Source organism: Trypanosoma grayi, assembly GCF_000691245.1.
Source record: "Trypanosoma grayi strain ANR4 Tgr_365_V1, whole genome shotgun sequence".
Classification (NCBI taxonomy): Eukaryota; Euglenozoa; class Kinetoplastea; order Trypanosomatida; family Trypanosomatidae; genus Trypanosoma; species Trypanosoma grayi.
In genome coordinates, this window is record NW_008825984.1 from 1 (window position 1) to 16,348 (window position 16,348).

The 16,348-nt window shown below is 53.8% G+C and overlaps 6 protein-coding genes across 6 annotated transcripts; all 6 read right to left on the bottom strand.

The window, feature by feature from the left end:
- Positions 1-251: 251 nt before the first annotated feature.
- Positions 252-1,694, bottom strand: DQ04_03651000 (pretranslocation protein, alpha subunit; the record flags this gene model as incomplete). Its single annotated transcript, XM_009313002.1, has 1 exon — positions 252-1,694. One exon carries the CDS (start codon positions 1,692-1,694, stop codon positions 252-254), a length of 1,443 nt encoding a protein of 480 aa, XP_009311277.1.
- Positions 1,695-3,073: 1,379 nt separating this feature from the next.
- Positions 3,074-4,708, bottom strand: DQ04_03651010 (hypothetical protein; the record flags this gene model as incomplete). Its single annotated transcript, XM_009313003.1, has 1 exon — positions 3,074-4,708. The coding sequence occupies one exon, from the start codon at positions 4,706-4,708 to the stop codon at positions 3,074-3,076; it is 1,635 nt and encodes a 544-aa protein (XP_009311278.1).
- A 1,151-nt stretch (positions 4,709-5,859) lies between these two features.
- On the bottom strand, positions 5,860-6,666 carry DQ04_03651020 (hypothetical protein; the record flags this gene model as incomplete). The annotated part of the gene is made up of 1 exon (XM_009313004.1): positions 5,860-6,666. The coding sequence occupies one exon, from the start codon at positions 6,664-6,666 to the stop codon at positions 5,860-5,862; it is 807 nt and encodes a 268-aa protein (XP_009311279.1).
- A 724-nt stretch (positions 6,667-7,390) lies between these two features.
- DQ04_03651030 (hypothetical protein) lies at positions 7,391-9,994 on the bottom strand (the record flags this gene model as incomplete). Its single annotated transcript, XM_009313005.1, has 1 exon — positions 7,391-9,994. One exon carries the CDS (start codon positions 9,992-9,994, stop codon positions 7,391-7,393), a length of 2,604 nt encoding a protein of 867 aa, XP_009311280.1.
- Positions 9,995-10,675: 681 nt separating this feature from the next.
- Positions 10,676-12,388, bottom strand: DQ04_03651040 (inositol-1,4,5-trisphosphate (IP3) 5-phosphatase; the record flags this gene model as incomplete). Its single annotated transcript, XM_009313006.1, has 1 exon — positions 10,676-12,388. One exon carries the CDS (start codon positions 12,386-12,388, stop codon positions 10,676-10,678), a length of 1,713 nt encoding a protein of 570 aa, XP_009311281.1.
- Positions 12,389-13,220: 832 nt separating this feature from the next.
- DQ04_03651050 (putative pyruvate phosphate dikinase) lies at positions 13,221-15,962 on the bottom strand (the record flags this gene model as incomplete). Its single annotated transcript, XM_009313007.1, has 1 exon — positions 13,221-15,962. One exon carries the CDS (start codon positions 15,960-15,962, stop codon positions 13,221-13,223), a length of 2,742 nt encoding a protein of 913 aa, XP_009311282.1.
- Between the last annotated feature and the right edge of the window lie 386 nt (positions 15,963-16,348).

Here is a 16,348-nt window from a genome sequence, read left to right on the forward strand (position 1 = left end):
TCTCTCTCTCTCTCTCTCTCTGTCTCTCTCGCTTTTCCTCTGTTCCCGTTTCCCCTCGCTTTCCTCATTTTTCTCCCTAACTCAATCTCATTGGCTTTACTGTGCTGGGCAGCCCAAGTGCCTGCTCCTCCTTCTGTTCGTCTTGCCACCATCGTCCCGGCTCACTCCTCACGCAATCTTCCGCTTGAGGAAGCCATAGCCGAGCTCCTGGCCCTCCTGCTGAAGGATCTCAAAGTACTGATTGATCATCGTCACCGCCAGCAGGATACCAGTGCCGCTGCCGATGGCTCCAAGGAAGTCGGCAAAGATCGTGAGCGCGCCAACGCAAAGCCCGCCGAAGCTTGCCGCAACCGGGATGTACTTTTCAAGGAGACGCGCCATATCCTCTTCGCTCTCGCGCGCCTGCGCCAGCCAGCGGCCCTCNCCGCAACCGGGATGTACTTTTCAAGGAGACGCGCCATATCCTCTTCGCTCTCGCGCGCCTGCGCCAGCCAGCGGCCCTCTGCAACGAGCCGCTTGGCCACGTCGCGCGGGCCGGTGTGGCTGATCGTCACCCACAGCTTCGAGAAGATGGCGCAAGAAAAGAGAATGAACACAACGTAGAAGATGGCATGGATCGGGTCGTTCAGCATGTCGTAGAAGGTGACAGGGGGCGTGAGGTAGTACGAGAGGCCGCCCACAGGGTACATCTGCCCGCTCTGACTGTACGCGCGCTCCTCCCAGCGGCCGAGGAGGTTGATCAAGAAGTTGTGCTGCCCAAAGCGGCGCGAAAGGATCTGGGAAAAGAAGTTGATGTTGGACACAACGCTGGCCTGCAGAATGATCGGCATGTTGCTGGTGTAAAAGAGCTTGATCATGTACGGCTGGCGGTCTGCACCCGCGTGGCGCGACTTGGTCATGAGCGGCACACGGAATCCCTGGAAGAACACCACAACAGCGAACACCACAAGTGTGGCGAAGATGTTCGTGAGATTCGGCAGCTGAGGGCGATAGAACGCCTCCTTCAGCGCACGCACCTTGTCGGAGCGCGAGACCAGGAGGTGGAAGAAGGCGATAATGGCACCCTCGAACTCCGCGCCGCGGCCAGTGTTGATCGTCGAGGGAGAGAAACTCTTCCAGATGATCGTGTCACAAATGTTCGTGGCTATGAAAAGCGATGTACCGGCACCGAGGCCCCAGCCCTTCTGCAACAGTTCGTCAAGAAGAATGCAGATGAGTGTGGCCATCATCAGCTGTATAACGATGAGGGTGCACATAAACGGTCCAATTTCCCGTACATCACCGTACATGCCAGAGGACACATAAGCTATAGCCTCCACGGCGGTGATGAGGAGGGCGGCAATCTTCTGAATTCCTTCAAACACTGCCCGCTCCTGTTTATTGTTCACGTCATAGTTGATGATCTTCACTCCAGAGAGTAACTCTAGAATGAGTGAGGCGGTGACAATAGGTGAAATGCCAAGTTCCATGAGTGTTCCCTTGTTGCTAGCCAGCACCACGCGCATCCAGTAGAATGGATCGCTCGTTTGGCCGGGCCGGGCGCCAAAGACAGGGACCTGGCAGCAAATCAGAAATATGAAAAGGGCCGCCGCTGTCCACATGATGCGCTCCTTGATAGGGGGGATGCGACGGGGGCGGGCCACCTCCGGGAGGAGGGCCAAGATGGGCTGCGCCATCATAATGTAGTTCGTCATTCTTCTAAGATTACCACTTCGAGTTGTTGGTCAGATTGTACCCTTCTCAAAGTGGGTAAGGCCACTGTTTTCCTTGTGCTTGTTGCCGCAGCACAATGAGCAAACAGGAGAAAAACAGAGAAAAAGAAAGAGAGAGGGGGGAAGGGAGAAGAAGAAGAAGGAGGAGGAACAACACAAGAAGAAAAAAAAAGAAACACAGCAGGGTTCCACGGGAGAGAAGGTAGCAAGAGATGGACATCACACTACTACGGCATAATCCGAGCAATGCGAAGATTCCACTTGCACGGCCGCCTTCGAGGACGACACCCTCAGCGGCGGCACGACAAGGGGAGAGGGGGCGGGGGAAGAACAACAGCACGAGGGATGTAACAAACCTCATAATAATGAAAAAGAAAAGCGAACACAAGACCCTACTCCCCTCTTCACATACAAACGCATAGAAGAGGAAAGAAAAATATAGATACCGTGATTTGGTTTTGCCTTCTACAGAGTAAAGAGGGGGAGGGGGGGCGTGCCGGGTAGAAATAGGCGTTACAAAGACGCTGGCGGCCCAAAAAGAAAACATCCCCAGACGCTACTCAAATATATCTCCCTCCCTCTTTCTTCCCTCGCCATCTCCTCGACGGAAACCTTCTGAGGGCACTGGGATGGGATGAGATCAGATAGAAGGACGGAGGAGAAATAAAGTCGACACGACAGAACCGGTGGTGTTGGTGCGAGTGAAAAATAAAGAGTGAGTGTTGGGTTTGTATTGAACAAAACCGTAGAAGCACCATCACATGACGCTGACCGCCTTAACATTCCCACCATAAACTAAAGGGCCACACAGGCAAAGAATTATAACAACTAAAAGGAAATAAAAGGCACAAACCACGGCAGGCAAAACAGAAATAAATTAAAAAACGGCGATCCCATAAGGCACAGCCCATGGGGCATGTGCAAAAATAAGGCGTTACCCCGCAGCCTGTTAGTGCCGAAGAGTCAAGTGGGGAATCAGAGAAAGGGTGAGCGAGCGAAAGAGAGAGAGAGAGAGATGTCTCGGTAAAAACCACGGATGTAGTTGAAGTCGATCACATTGTCTTCTTTTGTTTTTGTTTTGCTTTTCGTTCTGCTTCCTGTTGATGCTGCCTTACCGTCCCACATTCTACTCAACAGGAAGCCATGAACAGCAAGGATTAACAGTGGGAATAAGGCGGATGCAATACAAAAAGGAGGGAACGATGTGTTCTTTTTCCTTCGTTTGTTCCGGGTGTATTCTCTCACCCCACCCCCACCCCTCCTCGCTGCTGTTCCACTCTTGGTTGGGAAACGAAAGGGCACGCCGTCTAGTTCGATCCCAGCCAAGAGAAAAATAAAAAGAAAAAAAAGAGCAAATGCTATCACTTGCTTCGACGTCTCTGGAACCGGCGCCGCCTCGTGTCTTCACGTGCGAACTGAACCATAAGGAAGGGCTGAAGATCGGGTTGCCGTCGCAGCCATCGCAAACACTGACGCGCATCTCCAGGCCGCTCAAACAGCACGAACCCGCTTTGCCTGCCATAAGAGACGTAAGAACGAAACCCAGCAAAGCGCTCCGAGAAAAAATCGCGGTTCAGAACCATCTCGACAACGGCACATGCATCACCATTGTCTCTGGTAGGAGATGAAGATGAAGAAGGCAAGATGTGCTCCTCTTTTATTGATGTTTCGGCGGCCACACCACCACGCGCCATGTTTTCCCGCCGCGAGGAAGACGTCAGCACCACCCTTTCAGGGGCGGCCGTGCTAGCTGCGCCGCATGTAAATGGCGGCTCCTCTTCTTCCTCCTCCTCCTCCTCCTCTCCCAGCGTGTCCTCTTGAGATGAGAGACAGTGGTGCCGATGGTGGAGATGCGACCACATCCGGAAGAGATTTTCTAGCCTCCTCGGCGGATGTAGCTGAGGCTGTGGATGTGGCTGCTGCTGTTCTTGTGTATTTAGGGCTGGTGAAACTTCCGATGTATCCCACGCCCTGCCACTTCTCTCTACCTCTGTTTCTGCAGAGGAGTACGTTAAGTCCGTGATTGATGACAAAGGTTGGTGTGGAAACCCTCGATAACGCAAAACTTTAACGAACAGTGTACTGCTGGGAAGATCTGTGTCGTCGAGAGCAGCAAATGAACCACCAGGATCCGATAAACTCACCCGAGAGCGCCCGATATGCGACATAGATGGGGTGACGTACGTATGAGCACCTTCAGTGCAGCATCGGTTGTGGGACTGCTGCTGCTTTGGACGCCAGTGACAATTTTGCTGCGGGATTGGGTGTTGCGGGGGCCCACTGTTACCCAGTGGATTTTCCGTTTCCCTACTGTTCCAGGGACAGTCGCTACCATGTGTATTTGAGCCGCCAGCACTTCGGGAGAGCGGGCTCCGAGCGCGAACTTGCGGGACCGTTGCCATATGGTGTAATCGTGTTTCCACCGGTAAGCCCGCATGGCATGAAGATGGCGGAAAGAAACCCAACGGCGGCTGACAGGACATATGTGAAGAGAGTCTCGGTACAGTAGCGCCACCGTACCGCTCCTGATTCAACGAAGGCTGGAGTGGGGCGGCTGAAGGCACAAAATTGGGGCGGCATGTTGGGGTACTGATGGACCACTCAGCGACAAGGATGACACTGTTCAGTAGCAATTCCGTAGAGCGGGCAGGGTCACCCGCGCAGCGGTTGTACTCCTCGTATGGAACTGGTAAGCGGAACTTCGGTGGAATCGGCGTCCACGTAGGCGGCATGGAACGCAAACAGCTGGCTGCAATCTCAGTCGTCACGTCCAGTGTAGAAAACCACTGTAGTGCCCGGTGGGCAGACTCCACTGTATCATAGTCTGCAAACCCAACATCGCGCCCACCACTTCGCTTTACTCGAAGAGCGAGAAGTCCTTCTCTTGGCACGTAAGGCAACAAGTTTTGACTGTTGTCAATGGTGGGTGGCACATTTGTAATGAATAATGTTCGTATGGGCGGCAACCCCGTCTTCTGCACGAAATGCGGTGGCATCGGTCTTGGGCGTTCACTGTAGCGAACCAAGGATGGTGTCAACGACGGTGATAGAGCAACGTCAGTCAGGCATCCTCTCCCGCCATTTTGTAAAACTGGGCGACCTGCTCCACGGCCATCTCCTCTTGGCCACATGAACTCTAGCAGGAAACACCTGCAGCAACCGCCACACGATTGATCTTTATATCGTGTACTTGCCGTGCAGATTCCACGCGGTGCAGTCGTTCCTCGATGTCACGTCTTCGTAAACCTTTGGAGGAAGCTTAGTGATGGAGAATTGCTTGTTGCGAGTGTCTTTGTACACGTGTCGTCTCTGCAGCCCTCCAAGTAAAGCCTCCTTCCAGGAAACCAAACCCGATAAAACTAAAAAAAAAAAAACGTGTTAATATTCTCTGTGAAGGCACTTTCTCTTGTGGTTATTGATCGTTCTTCAGGGAAAGTGCCTGTGAATGTCTCTCGGTGTATCTGCGTGTGTGGGTGAGAGGGCAAGTCTGCGCGTGAGTAACTGAGTGTATGCCTAATTTTTGTGATGGAGTTTGTGAGTGGGAGTGTTGGCAAATGAGTGGACAGGTGCAACTATCACGTTCAACGACGGTGCGCACCTTCGCCCACTCCAACCTCACCTCGCTGTACGCGTAGAGATGATGTATGGTGCCAGAAAACCAAACCAATAGCCTTATTACCTTGTTTTCCACGATTTAAGACGAAATAAAAGCAGGAACAATAATAATAATAAAACGCCGGTTGCAGCGCACCCACCAGATGGACAGGCACAGAAAGCACGGCCAACAGTCAGTACCAGCATTTCACTGGTGCACCTGCATGTGCGCATGAGGCAAACGCAAACACACCCACACACCCACACAGACTCTCTCTCTCTCTCACAGGGAAACATAGTCACACAAGCACCTGACTCCTCCGCCTCTTCTTTTCTTCCTAACTCTCCTCCCTACTCAAGGGTGGCGCAATTCACCAAGCCACCGCATGACATTTTTTTTCCGCTTTTTCTTTGTTTTGTTTGTTTGTTTGTTTTTCTCATTCCTCCGTTCTCCAATCGCTCTCGCCCGCTATCCCTCCATTGTACCCGTTTGGGAGAGTAGTCTTTTCAACGTGACGTCCTATTCCGCTACACACTGCTGAATACATCCCTCTTAGATGGCAGAAACCACTGCCCTCGGGTTCTTTGCAGCAGCAGCCTCAACCTTCTCAGCCTCGCTCTTCATCCCAAGCGCTCGGAGCTCATGTGCTACCGCCAACGCAACGGATTTAAAGCTGTGGCCTGCTGATATTGTGCCGCCATTCACTGTATGATACGTGCGACTCGCACCCCCGACAACTCCAGCGTAGGCGAGTTCAATGTTCTCCGTGGGCGCTACATCGTTGAGCAGCACCACAGAAAGAGACTCAGGGTGCATAATGAGTTGGTTCGTGGCGGCGGATGTTCCCTGTATATCGGATGACATACCTGCAGCGTTAATCGTCTCTGCTGATACCTTTTTGAAGAGCTCGTTAATATTTTCGTACTTCGTCGCTTGCTTGACGACAAGGGTGACGCGGTTCAAGCCCGCCTCCCTGGCCTTTGCCACGGCCACCTCAGCGCTCTTCTTGAAGGACTCCGTGGCCGCCTTCACCTCTGCATCCCTGTTGATGCCAGCGGAAGCGTAAACGTCGATGGCGTCCCGCAGCTGCACCTTATCAGGCGCAGAACGTGGCAGCACCGCGCGCACGAGCACCGTCTTCACGCCCTTGTACGCCGGAGCCGGCGAAGCAGGCACATTTGTCACCGCCGTGTGAACGCCAGTAGGTGTATCTGGTCCTACAACCACTGCATGTTGGTCCGCTGTCGTAGCAGTCGTCGTGCTTATCTTCCCACCGGTCGCCTTGTTGATAATAGTACTGGCAGCCTGGAGGAACGCTGCGGAAGCCCCGGCAGAGATGATGGTGATCTGCTTGGACATGAGCGCGAAGGCTGTTCTTGATTAACTCAGTCTGCGTAGAAAGACCGCTACCAAGAAGAGGAGGAAGAACGAGGAGGTCATATCAATTTGTGCACATAGTCACACTGATGCACAGAAACAGAGATCCACACAGATATATATATAAGCACAGAGACGTATACACATATTTCTACGTATGTAAGGAAGGGCAAATCGCTTTGTGGATGTCAGAATCATTTTTGCGCACTCTCATTTCACACAACCCATTTGGGTTTAGTATGATTTTTTTTTTTGTGGGCATCCACTGGGTGAGGTATGCATCAATTCGTCACTACCCTCACCACCAGCCTCAATGCCATCAGCTTCGTCCAATACAAAGGAACAACACACTAATGCAACATAGAGAAAGAAAAAACGAAAAAAAGAAAATTAAAAAGAAAGAATGTGTATGTGTGTGTACGCGCGGTTGTATGAGCACGCAAGATAGAGACGCCAGAAGTGGCTGCAGGCCTAAGAACTACTCAGGCGCCGCTGAAGTGGGTCATTACAAAGGGCTAAATTCGGAAGCCCGCTTGTACGCTGCACAGATGCGAACGACAGCGCAGTTGGGTTTGGGTATCTTCAAGTAATAGGAGATATGTTTTGCAATCGGAGTGAGAGCCGTCCATTACTTCCTGCTTCTCATACCTTCCCATTTCTACTTGAGACGACGATAAAGACACGCGCTGGGGAGGGAAAAAGCTAACTAAACAGCCTCACATATCTGGCCTCTCAACAGAAACTCATACGTGTCCCATAACTCCATAAGGTTCATAACGGTGGGGCACATCAGCAGCGTGTGTGGAGGGAACGCAAACCCCGTATGACGCGCCAGCTGCTGGGCAAACTCCACTGCACCGCGTGTCAAGGCACATTTGAACTGCATTTCGTAGTATCTTATAATGGGTGGTACTTGGTACACATTCATCAATGGGGGAAGCTTTTTGTCGGGGAGAACAACGTAACGTGGAACCGCATCCAGAATGCCGTCCCCAGCATTGGCACGGGCCGGCCCACCGCTTTGGGGGTTTGTCACCATATTATCGATGCGGTGAAACTGTCCACCCGTCATCGTCTGATCATGCGAATAAGTCCTAATAATATTGCCCAAGTCATCGTCAACACCAGCATCAACATGGTTAGAAAATGGAGTTTCGGATGGAAGCTCAGGCTGCTGGTTAGCAACCGCAGATGCCCTTGCGGAGTCCCCAACACTCACCAACAGCCCGAGTTGGAGAAAGCTGGTGGAAAGGTCCTCCACGCAGGCATGACAGCTCTTTTCCTCCCATTCCATGCTTTGCAAGATGGCGTTAATCTTCGCACACTTCGAGAGTGTCGTGTGGAGAACGCCGTCCGCAGCACTTCGACGCGGTGACGGAAGGACGTTTTCGCCAACTCGATCCTCAGGCTCTGAGAGCACCGTGATCTTCCGCTGTGTCCACGCAATAAGCTGGCCAACACACGGGAAAGTGAATGAGAACCCCAACACCACATCGTCATCGCGCAGATGGCTAAGGGAGTACGTCAGGTCTTGAGCCTCGCACGTCACTGCCAGCGCGACTTGATCCGCAAGAACGCACTTCGAAGTGTTGTTCCACGGCTGCCCATCCATAGGAGAGTAGACCGTTAGACGAAGCGACGACACGTCAATCTCCACGCCATTATCTTCCCAAAGCTGCAGCAAGCGCAGGTACATTAACTGGTTATAGAAGGAGCTATTCAAAGGGACTGTAGCTGGAAGGTACTCCCTGTGCACCTTTACCCCCGTGGCGTTGGCGTAACCAACAAGGATAATACTCAGCCGCTCCAGATCCACAGGATGGCCGCACACAACTGCCGAGCGGGGGCCGATGACACGCGTTATCTCCACCCTTGAAAGCGGGATTGCGTGAGAAGCATCGCGCCCACACCAACTACCACTGCTTTTGGGCCCCAAATGAACCCTATTTACCTCGTCTACAAGGAGTTGCAGTGACGTCGTTGAAATATTAACGAGAAGTAGGGCAAAGCTCTGATGTGAGCAATCTTGGAGACCCGCCTGCAGAGGTTCTTCGTTCACACTATAAACCGACCCGACGTAGAAGGCGGCACGGTACATTCGTGAAGTGTGGTACACCAGCTCCTCCTCCGTAGGTGACATCGCAACAGCCAAAGCTGAAAAAATATCCTTACCACTGACGAGCAGTCCACCCCGAAGACGGAGGGCTTCAAATACTTCATAGTAGCCGTGTAGCTTTGCTGTGACATAGAAGCACGAAGTAGTGTACAGTACATGCAGCGGCCACGTTAAAAGTGGGCTTCCGCAAAATACACCATCCGGTGCCTCGCGTGAATTGCGTAGAAATTCCATTATATTGAGTTCCTTCGGGTAAAGATCTTGGTTCGATTGCAGGACACGCTCGAGAAACGAATCGAGCAACGATCGGTGCCGTCTGAAAAGAGCAGCAAACGCCCCGAAACGCTCATACTCTATTGAACCAAAAAGCCCAAAGATACCACGTTCACTCCGTGGTGGAATTTTGGAGGCCTCCGGGGAAGACGCTTGAAAGGCAACTGCAACTTCAGGCTGTACCTGCCGCCCCAACGCGAGGGTCCCCTCATTGTGTGAATCCGCCGAGAGAGCAACACCCTTAAGCGCATCCTGCAGGCACAATACGCGAGTCTCCTTTCCTTTTACAGGGCTATCGGCTCTGGCCGTGATTTCTCCTTCTTCAAGAGTACTTGCTGATCTGTTTGAGGAAGGCTGTGTCGCGCATGCCACCGAATCTCCACGCAAAGCACCAGTGGCAGCCTCTACCTCCGCTTCGAAAGAGGTGTGGCACACATTGGGCACTGGCACTGTCCGATAAAGTGTGTCCAGTGCTGAGGCAACGACATGGTGATTGCTCCCACCCGCCAACTCATTGCTGCAAGGGACAGCGTCCTTTCCCAATGGCAGCACCTGCTTCATCGCACTATCCATCCCAATCCTTAGAGGTGCGATGGTACTGCCATTAGTCAAGACGGTGTTGGCGGACACCAACGATTCTGCTGCTCGCCTCACACCCAGGTCCTGGGTCGTCATATGGGAGAGCAGTGCACCGCCTCCGAGGCTGGAGCTGAGCCGCAGGTTGGAAGGTCGCCGTGAAGAGCGAGAAGCCACAGGATTGCTGTTTGTGTTTGCCCCCGAGGGCCCCCTGGGCGATGGCTCCACCAGAATCGTCAACGACGACGCATCGCCATGTGTGACGATGTTATCGTACGCGTTGTCAACATCATTGTTTGATGCGTTATTAGAATGCTGATTCAGAAACTGATGAGGGTAATGCATGTCAATCTTGTCCACCCTCGCCTCTTCCTTGTCACCTCGATCGGAGCAGCCGGAAGCACAGAGAGAGGATCTCACGTTGTTAATCCCTTGCAGTGCTTGACACTCACAAGTGCCTCCGCGTCACAAATCCCCAGCAATGTCTTGGCTCAGTTGTCAGAAGGTCTGCGCAGAGCACCTTGTTATCTTGTAATAATAAATCAATGATGGAGAATTGTTGTCTCTCTAGTCTGTACAAGGAGCGAGGAGCGTCGGCACTCCCTTCTCCCGCTGCAACGCACACAAAGGATCGATCTTTAAGTGGGTCCTTTATGATGCCTCTGATTGCTCGCAGCGGTGGGAGCACAACAACAGTAGACGGAAGAGAGAGAGAGAGATAGAGAGAGCAACAATTCCGGGGTGAGAGGGATCTGCACGGAGTGCACAACAGTGAGGACAAGAGAATGGAAATGTAAACACAAAAAAAACGGATACTTGAATGGTGACAATTTGTTGTGTCCTCTTTTTTTGTCTTCTCCCACCAGAGTAATGGCAAACACAGACACAGATTGCGCCAGCACCACCACATCTTCGCCGAAAAGGCAAAGAGGAGGAGAGCGCCTTGCCACAACGCCTCGAGGAGCATCTGCACTGTTTCCGTGTGGCATTAATCCAGACCAGCACCACCACACCCCGCAACGCATATCAAAAGAGCAATGCCACGGCGTCGTGGTCGGTGTGCGACAAAGCGAATGAACGGTACGCATACCGACGCAGCGACCCGTCCCCACCACCACTCTTCACGGAAACAGGTGACGGCGTTGATGCGGAGCGACGCCCCGTCATGAGCTCCAACCCGGCAGGATTCCACACAATGCGGTCACACCAGGCAGCGATACGCTTCCGCACGTAATCGCGCGCGGGTGTTGCCATGATGCGTGTTAGCACAATCTGCGCAGTCACTTTGTCGCCGGTGGCCTCAGTTCGTACTACCTTCTTCTTCGTCTCCATTGTCTCCTCACCCTCCTCTGCGTTATCCCGATCATCAGACGCAATCATTCCTGTTGTATGGGAACTCTGTGGGCAATCCTCCACAGAGGTGTGTGCGTACGTTGGTGGGAAGCGAACGGCGAACTCCGCCAGCTCAACGCCACTTTGCTGCGCTACCACATCCATCAAGCGCTGCAACTCAACGTCGAACTTCTTGATAATCTCCGCATGCGACGGTTCCGAAAAGAGTTCCCAAAAACTGTCTGGCGCATGCACACCTTTCTCGTCAAGTTTGACGTCCATTTGGTTGGTCTCCTTCAAGTGCTGCAGCAGGGCGCAGGCGTCGAGACGAACGTTGAAGTCGCCGAAGACAAAGAGCGGATCTTGTGGCGAGATGACAACCAAGCACTCCGCCATCGCTTCCAGCAGCGCCTCCTGTCGCTTCAGTGTGTACGGACTCGGGCTCGTCCTTGATGCTTCCGTGTTGCGAGTGTCGTGGTATAGGTGGACGTTAAGGTAGTTCACCACCACTGTGCCGAAGCGCAGCGACGTCAGCAGGAAGCCCTTACGGGACGCGCCAGCAGTAGAAAACTTGCCCCCGTGAAAAAGGGATGCCGGTGAGCCGGTGTACGTCGCAGGGTCGTCCATGACGCTGACGAACGTGCGGTGGCGAAACGACAGTATGCTGCTGATGGGGCACATGCGGTGCGACAGGAACACGATCGTTCCCATCGCTGTAAATCGCCCTGCGTCGTTGTTTGCTTCCATGAGGAGGCCTGACGACCACCCCGCCTCAGGCAACAGCTCTTTCAGTGCCTCCGCAAAGACGGCATTGAATTCCACATCCATCCGCTTACCCCCAATCTCCTGGAAGTGCACCACAATCACGTCGAGCAGAGGTGGCGCCACCACATTGGCGGCGGTGTCATCCGCAACAGGCGACAAACAGCTTTCAGGATCCGATGGGCCTTTCCGGAGATATGCAGCAAACTCGCGGCGACTAGCTTCATGAATCAGCACACGAAGCTCGCCCACGAACTCCACCACAAAGCGCTGCACAGAGTCCCGCACACCCTTCGCACCCTCACCGGCAGACTCATCACTCCCCTTCACATCAGTAGAAGAGGGATCAATACCACCAACATTCTGCGTCAGCAGCAGCATACTGAATGGTAAATCAGATGGCGTTTCGGTCGCATAACTGCAAGAGCTGTTACCGCCTCTGCGCAACTCACTTCGCGTTGCATGGCTCAACGTATCCAAGGGTAAAGATGCCTGATCGTGAATCGTCAAATCGGTAGTCGTGTCAGTTTTAGTAGCAGCGGAGCCTGACGTCTTGAAATCCGTCGCAGCCTGCCGCTCCCACTGCTGTTGATACTGTTGCGGAATCCGCAGTGCGGAAGTAATACCATCCAGTAAACTGCGCATCCACAACTGCTACAGCTCTTGTTCCGGTTCCCACCCTGATCTATGCCACACACCCTTCGCCGTTCTTTCACTCACGCAATCCAACGGAGTGAAATTAGAACCTACATGCAACGCCAACAGAAGAAGAAAGGACATCATACACCGACAAACACGTATAAGTACAAAAGCCACAACATTCAGATTACACTCTGAACGAATCCATAATAGATCAAAAGATGAAGAGAACTTTTGTGTTTTCAGCGTTTTTTTTTTGGTGGGATTTTTCACCTCGTTCCTTCCGCACTGTCCCAATGCCGGACATCTCCTCCTTACTTGCCAGACTCCGCCTTCTAGCCCCATTCAAGCACGAACATGGCGCCTGCAATACCACCAGACGGAAGCTGTAAAAATAATACGAGAAGACATGGGGCCGCAGCACAGCCGCCACACAAGAAAACAGGAACAACTCAAAGAAGAAAAACGACTCAACCATTGAAGACCAGGGCGAACGCACCTTCAGATGTATGCCATCATATTTGCAAGGCACAGCAAAGCAGCTCGCTCATAGTTCGCCCCCCTCCCCCCGTTCAAAAAGGCCCATAGCTACAAAAATATTTTTGAAAAAAATGGACGATCATGAGGAAAAAAAGAAACACCAACAAATAAAATAACGCCTTTTCTCTTTGCAAATATATTTCTCACACCCGATGAAAAAAANCACAAAAGACATTCACACCTACACATACACACACACGCACCGTACCTCATAATTATTTACTTCCCACTTTATTATCACCCCCCTCTCAAGCTACCATTACAAGACGAATCAAAAGAGAAATATTTGCGCGCCTTCTTATAGCTTGGCGGCGATCGCCTTGTACTGCGCCTCCATGCGCTTCTTCTCCTTGAGTGCGGCGTGGGCGGCAGCGACAGTGGCGACGGGCACACGGAATGGTGAGCACGACACGTAGTTCAGGCCCACACGGTGGCAGAACTCAATTGTGGCGGGGTCGCCACCGTGCTCACCGCAGATGCCCAGCTTGAGCATCGGCTTCACGCTGCGGCCCTTCTTCACGGCAATGCGCACAAGCTCACCAACGCCCTCCTGGTCAAGCGACTGGAAGGGGTCCTGGGTGTAGATGCCCAGGTTGCCATAGTGGCGCAGGAACGAAGCAGCGTCGTCGCGAGAGAAGCCGCAGCCCATTTGCGTCAGGTCGTTTGTGCCGAACGAGAAGAAATCTGCTTCCTGCGCGATTTGGTCAGCCGTGATGGCAGCACGCGGCACCTCAATCATGGTACCGACAGTGTAGTGCACACGCCGGCCCGCCGCCTCAATGGTGGCCTCGGCCGTCTTCACTGCCTGCTGCTTCGTAAAGGCCAGCTCCTCCTTCTTGCCCACCAGCGGAATCATAATCTCCGGCACAACCTCGCAGCCCTCGCCACTCACCGCGACTGCGGCTTCCATGATGGCCTGCACCTGCATATTGTAGATTTCGGGGTACGTGATACCCAAGCGGCAGCCGCGGTGCCCAAGCATGGGGTTCATCTCGTGCAGCGACTTCACGCGGTTGCGGATCTTCTCCACGGGCACGCCCAGCTTCTGAGCGAGCTCAGCCTGCGCAGACTCCTCATGCGGCACGAACTCGTGCAGCGGGGGGTCCAGCAGGCGGATCGTCACCGGCAGACCCTTCATCGCACGGAAAATGCCAATGAAGTCACCGCGCTGCAAGGGCAGCAGCTTCTGCAACGCGGTCTTGCGGCCCTCCAGCGTTTCGGCAAGGATCATCTCACGGATCGCATCGATGCGGGTTCCCTCGAAGAACATGTGCTCCGTGCGGCACAGACCAACACCCTCCGCGCCGAAGCCACGGGCCTTGGCCGTGTCGTTCGGTGTGTCTGCGTTGGCGCGCACACCCAGGCGCTTCACCGCGCGGCACCACCCAAGGATTGTCTCGAAATTGCCCTTCAGGCTCGGCGACTGCAGCTTCAGTTGGCCCGCGTAGATGAGTCCCTTTGAACCGTCGATCGTGATGTAGTCGCCCTCGCGGAACACGCGGCCGTGCAGCGTGAACTGCTTGCCCTTGATCTGCAGGTCGCCGCATCCAGAGACACAGCACTTGCCCATACCGCGCGCCACAACAGCCGCGTGCGACGTCATACCGCCGCGGGCCGTCAGGATGCCGCACGCCGCGTCCATGCCAGCCAAGTCCTCCGGCGACGTCTCAAGGCGAACCATGATGACCTTCTTACCGCGTCCGCTCCACTCCTTCGCAGACTCCGCATCGAACACAATCTGGCCCACTGCAGCACCAGGGCTCGCCGCAAGACCCTTGCCGATCGGCTTGGTCTTCTTCGCAGCGCTGGACTCGATGTTAGGGTGCATCAGGTGGTCCACCTGCGCAGGGTCGATGCGCAGCACAGCATCCTCCTTCGTGATGAGGCCCTCACGCACCATATCGATTGCGATGCGCACGGCAGCATGAATCGTGCGCTTACCGTTGCGGCACTGCAGCATCCACAAACGGCCATCCTGCACAGTGAACTCGATGTCCTGCATGTCACGGTAGTGGTGCTCAAGTTTCTCGCGGATGTCACACAGCAGGCGGTAGTTCTCCGGCATCGCCTCCTCCATCGATGGGTAGCGGTGGCGGCGCTCCTCCTCGTTCACGCCATGGTTCTTCGCCCAGCGCAGCGACAATTCACGGCCGATCTGCTGTGGCGTGCGGATGCCAGCAACCACGTCCTCACCCTGCGCGTTCACAAGGTACTCACCGAAGAAGAAGTTTTCGCCGGTGCTGGGGCTGCGCGAGAAGGCGACACCGGTGGCCGAGCGGTCGTTGATGTTGCCGAACACCATTGCCTGCACGTTCACGGCAGTGCCAAGCAGGCCAGTAATATTGTTGAGGCGGCGGTACATCACGGCACGGGGATTGCCCCAGCTGCGGAAGACAGCGTTGATGGCGGCGAAAAGCTGCGTCATGGGGTCTTGCGGGAATGGGAAACCTGTCTTGCGCTGGAACAGCACCAAGTACTCTTCCGTCAGCTGCTTCAGATCCTTCGCCGTCAGGTCCGTGTCAAACTTCGTCCCGCGCTTCTCCTTCATGTGGCCGATGGCCTCCTCGAAGTCCTCGCGGCCGACCTGCATCACGATGTCAGCGTACATGGTGATGAAGCGGCGGTACGAATCGTACACAAAACGCTCAAGGTGGGGTGCACGGCGAATCCACGCCTCCGCTGTGGCCTTGTTCATACCGAGGTTCAGCACAGTGTCCATCATGCCGGGCATCGACGCCGCAGCGCCAGAACGCACAGAGAAGAGGAGAGGGTTCTCCACATCACCGAACTTCGTGCCCATCTCCTGCTCCACGCGCTGAACGTTTGCCTTCACCTGCTCCACCACCTCCTGTGGTATGCCCTTCGTGGCCTGGTAGATACCGCACACCTCCGTTGTGATCGTAAAGCCGGGCGGCACAGGGATGCCAAGGTTCACCATCTCTGCAAGGTTTGCGCCCTTTCCGCCGAGCAGCTCCTTCATATCGCGGTTGCCATCGGCTTTACGGCCACCAAAGTAGTAGACGTACTTCTTTGACTCCATCGTATCTTTATTAATAAAAATAGGCTTATTATTGAGTGTTGTTCTTGCGAAACCTAGATTATAATATACACAGATGCACAGAATACGAAACATATGCACGGGTTCACCATTTTGGTTGGATATCATCGACCCAACAACAAAACACACTGCAAAACACGCCGTAAAATAAGTCTATCATTCGTTTTTATGGCACGTCACACCCGCCCCAATTTATGAGTTCGCACACTAGTGTAAGTATCACGTTGCACTTAAGCTGATTCCCCTCTCCGTTTATTTTAAAATACCATCTTTCTTCGTGCAATATTTGCGCGCCTTCTTATAGCTTGGCGGCGATCGCCTTGTACTGCGCCTCCATGCGCTTCTTCTCCTTGAGTGCGGCGTGGGCG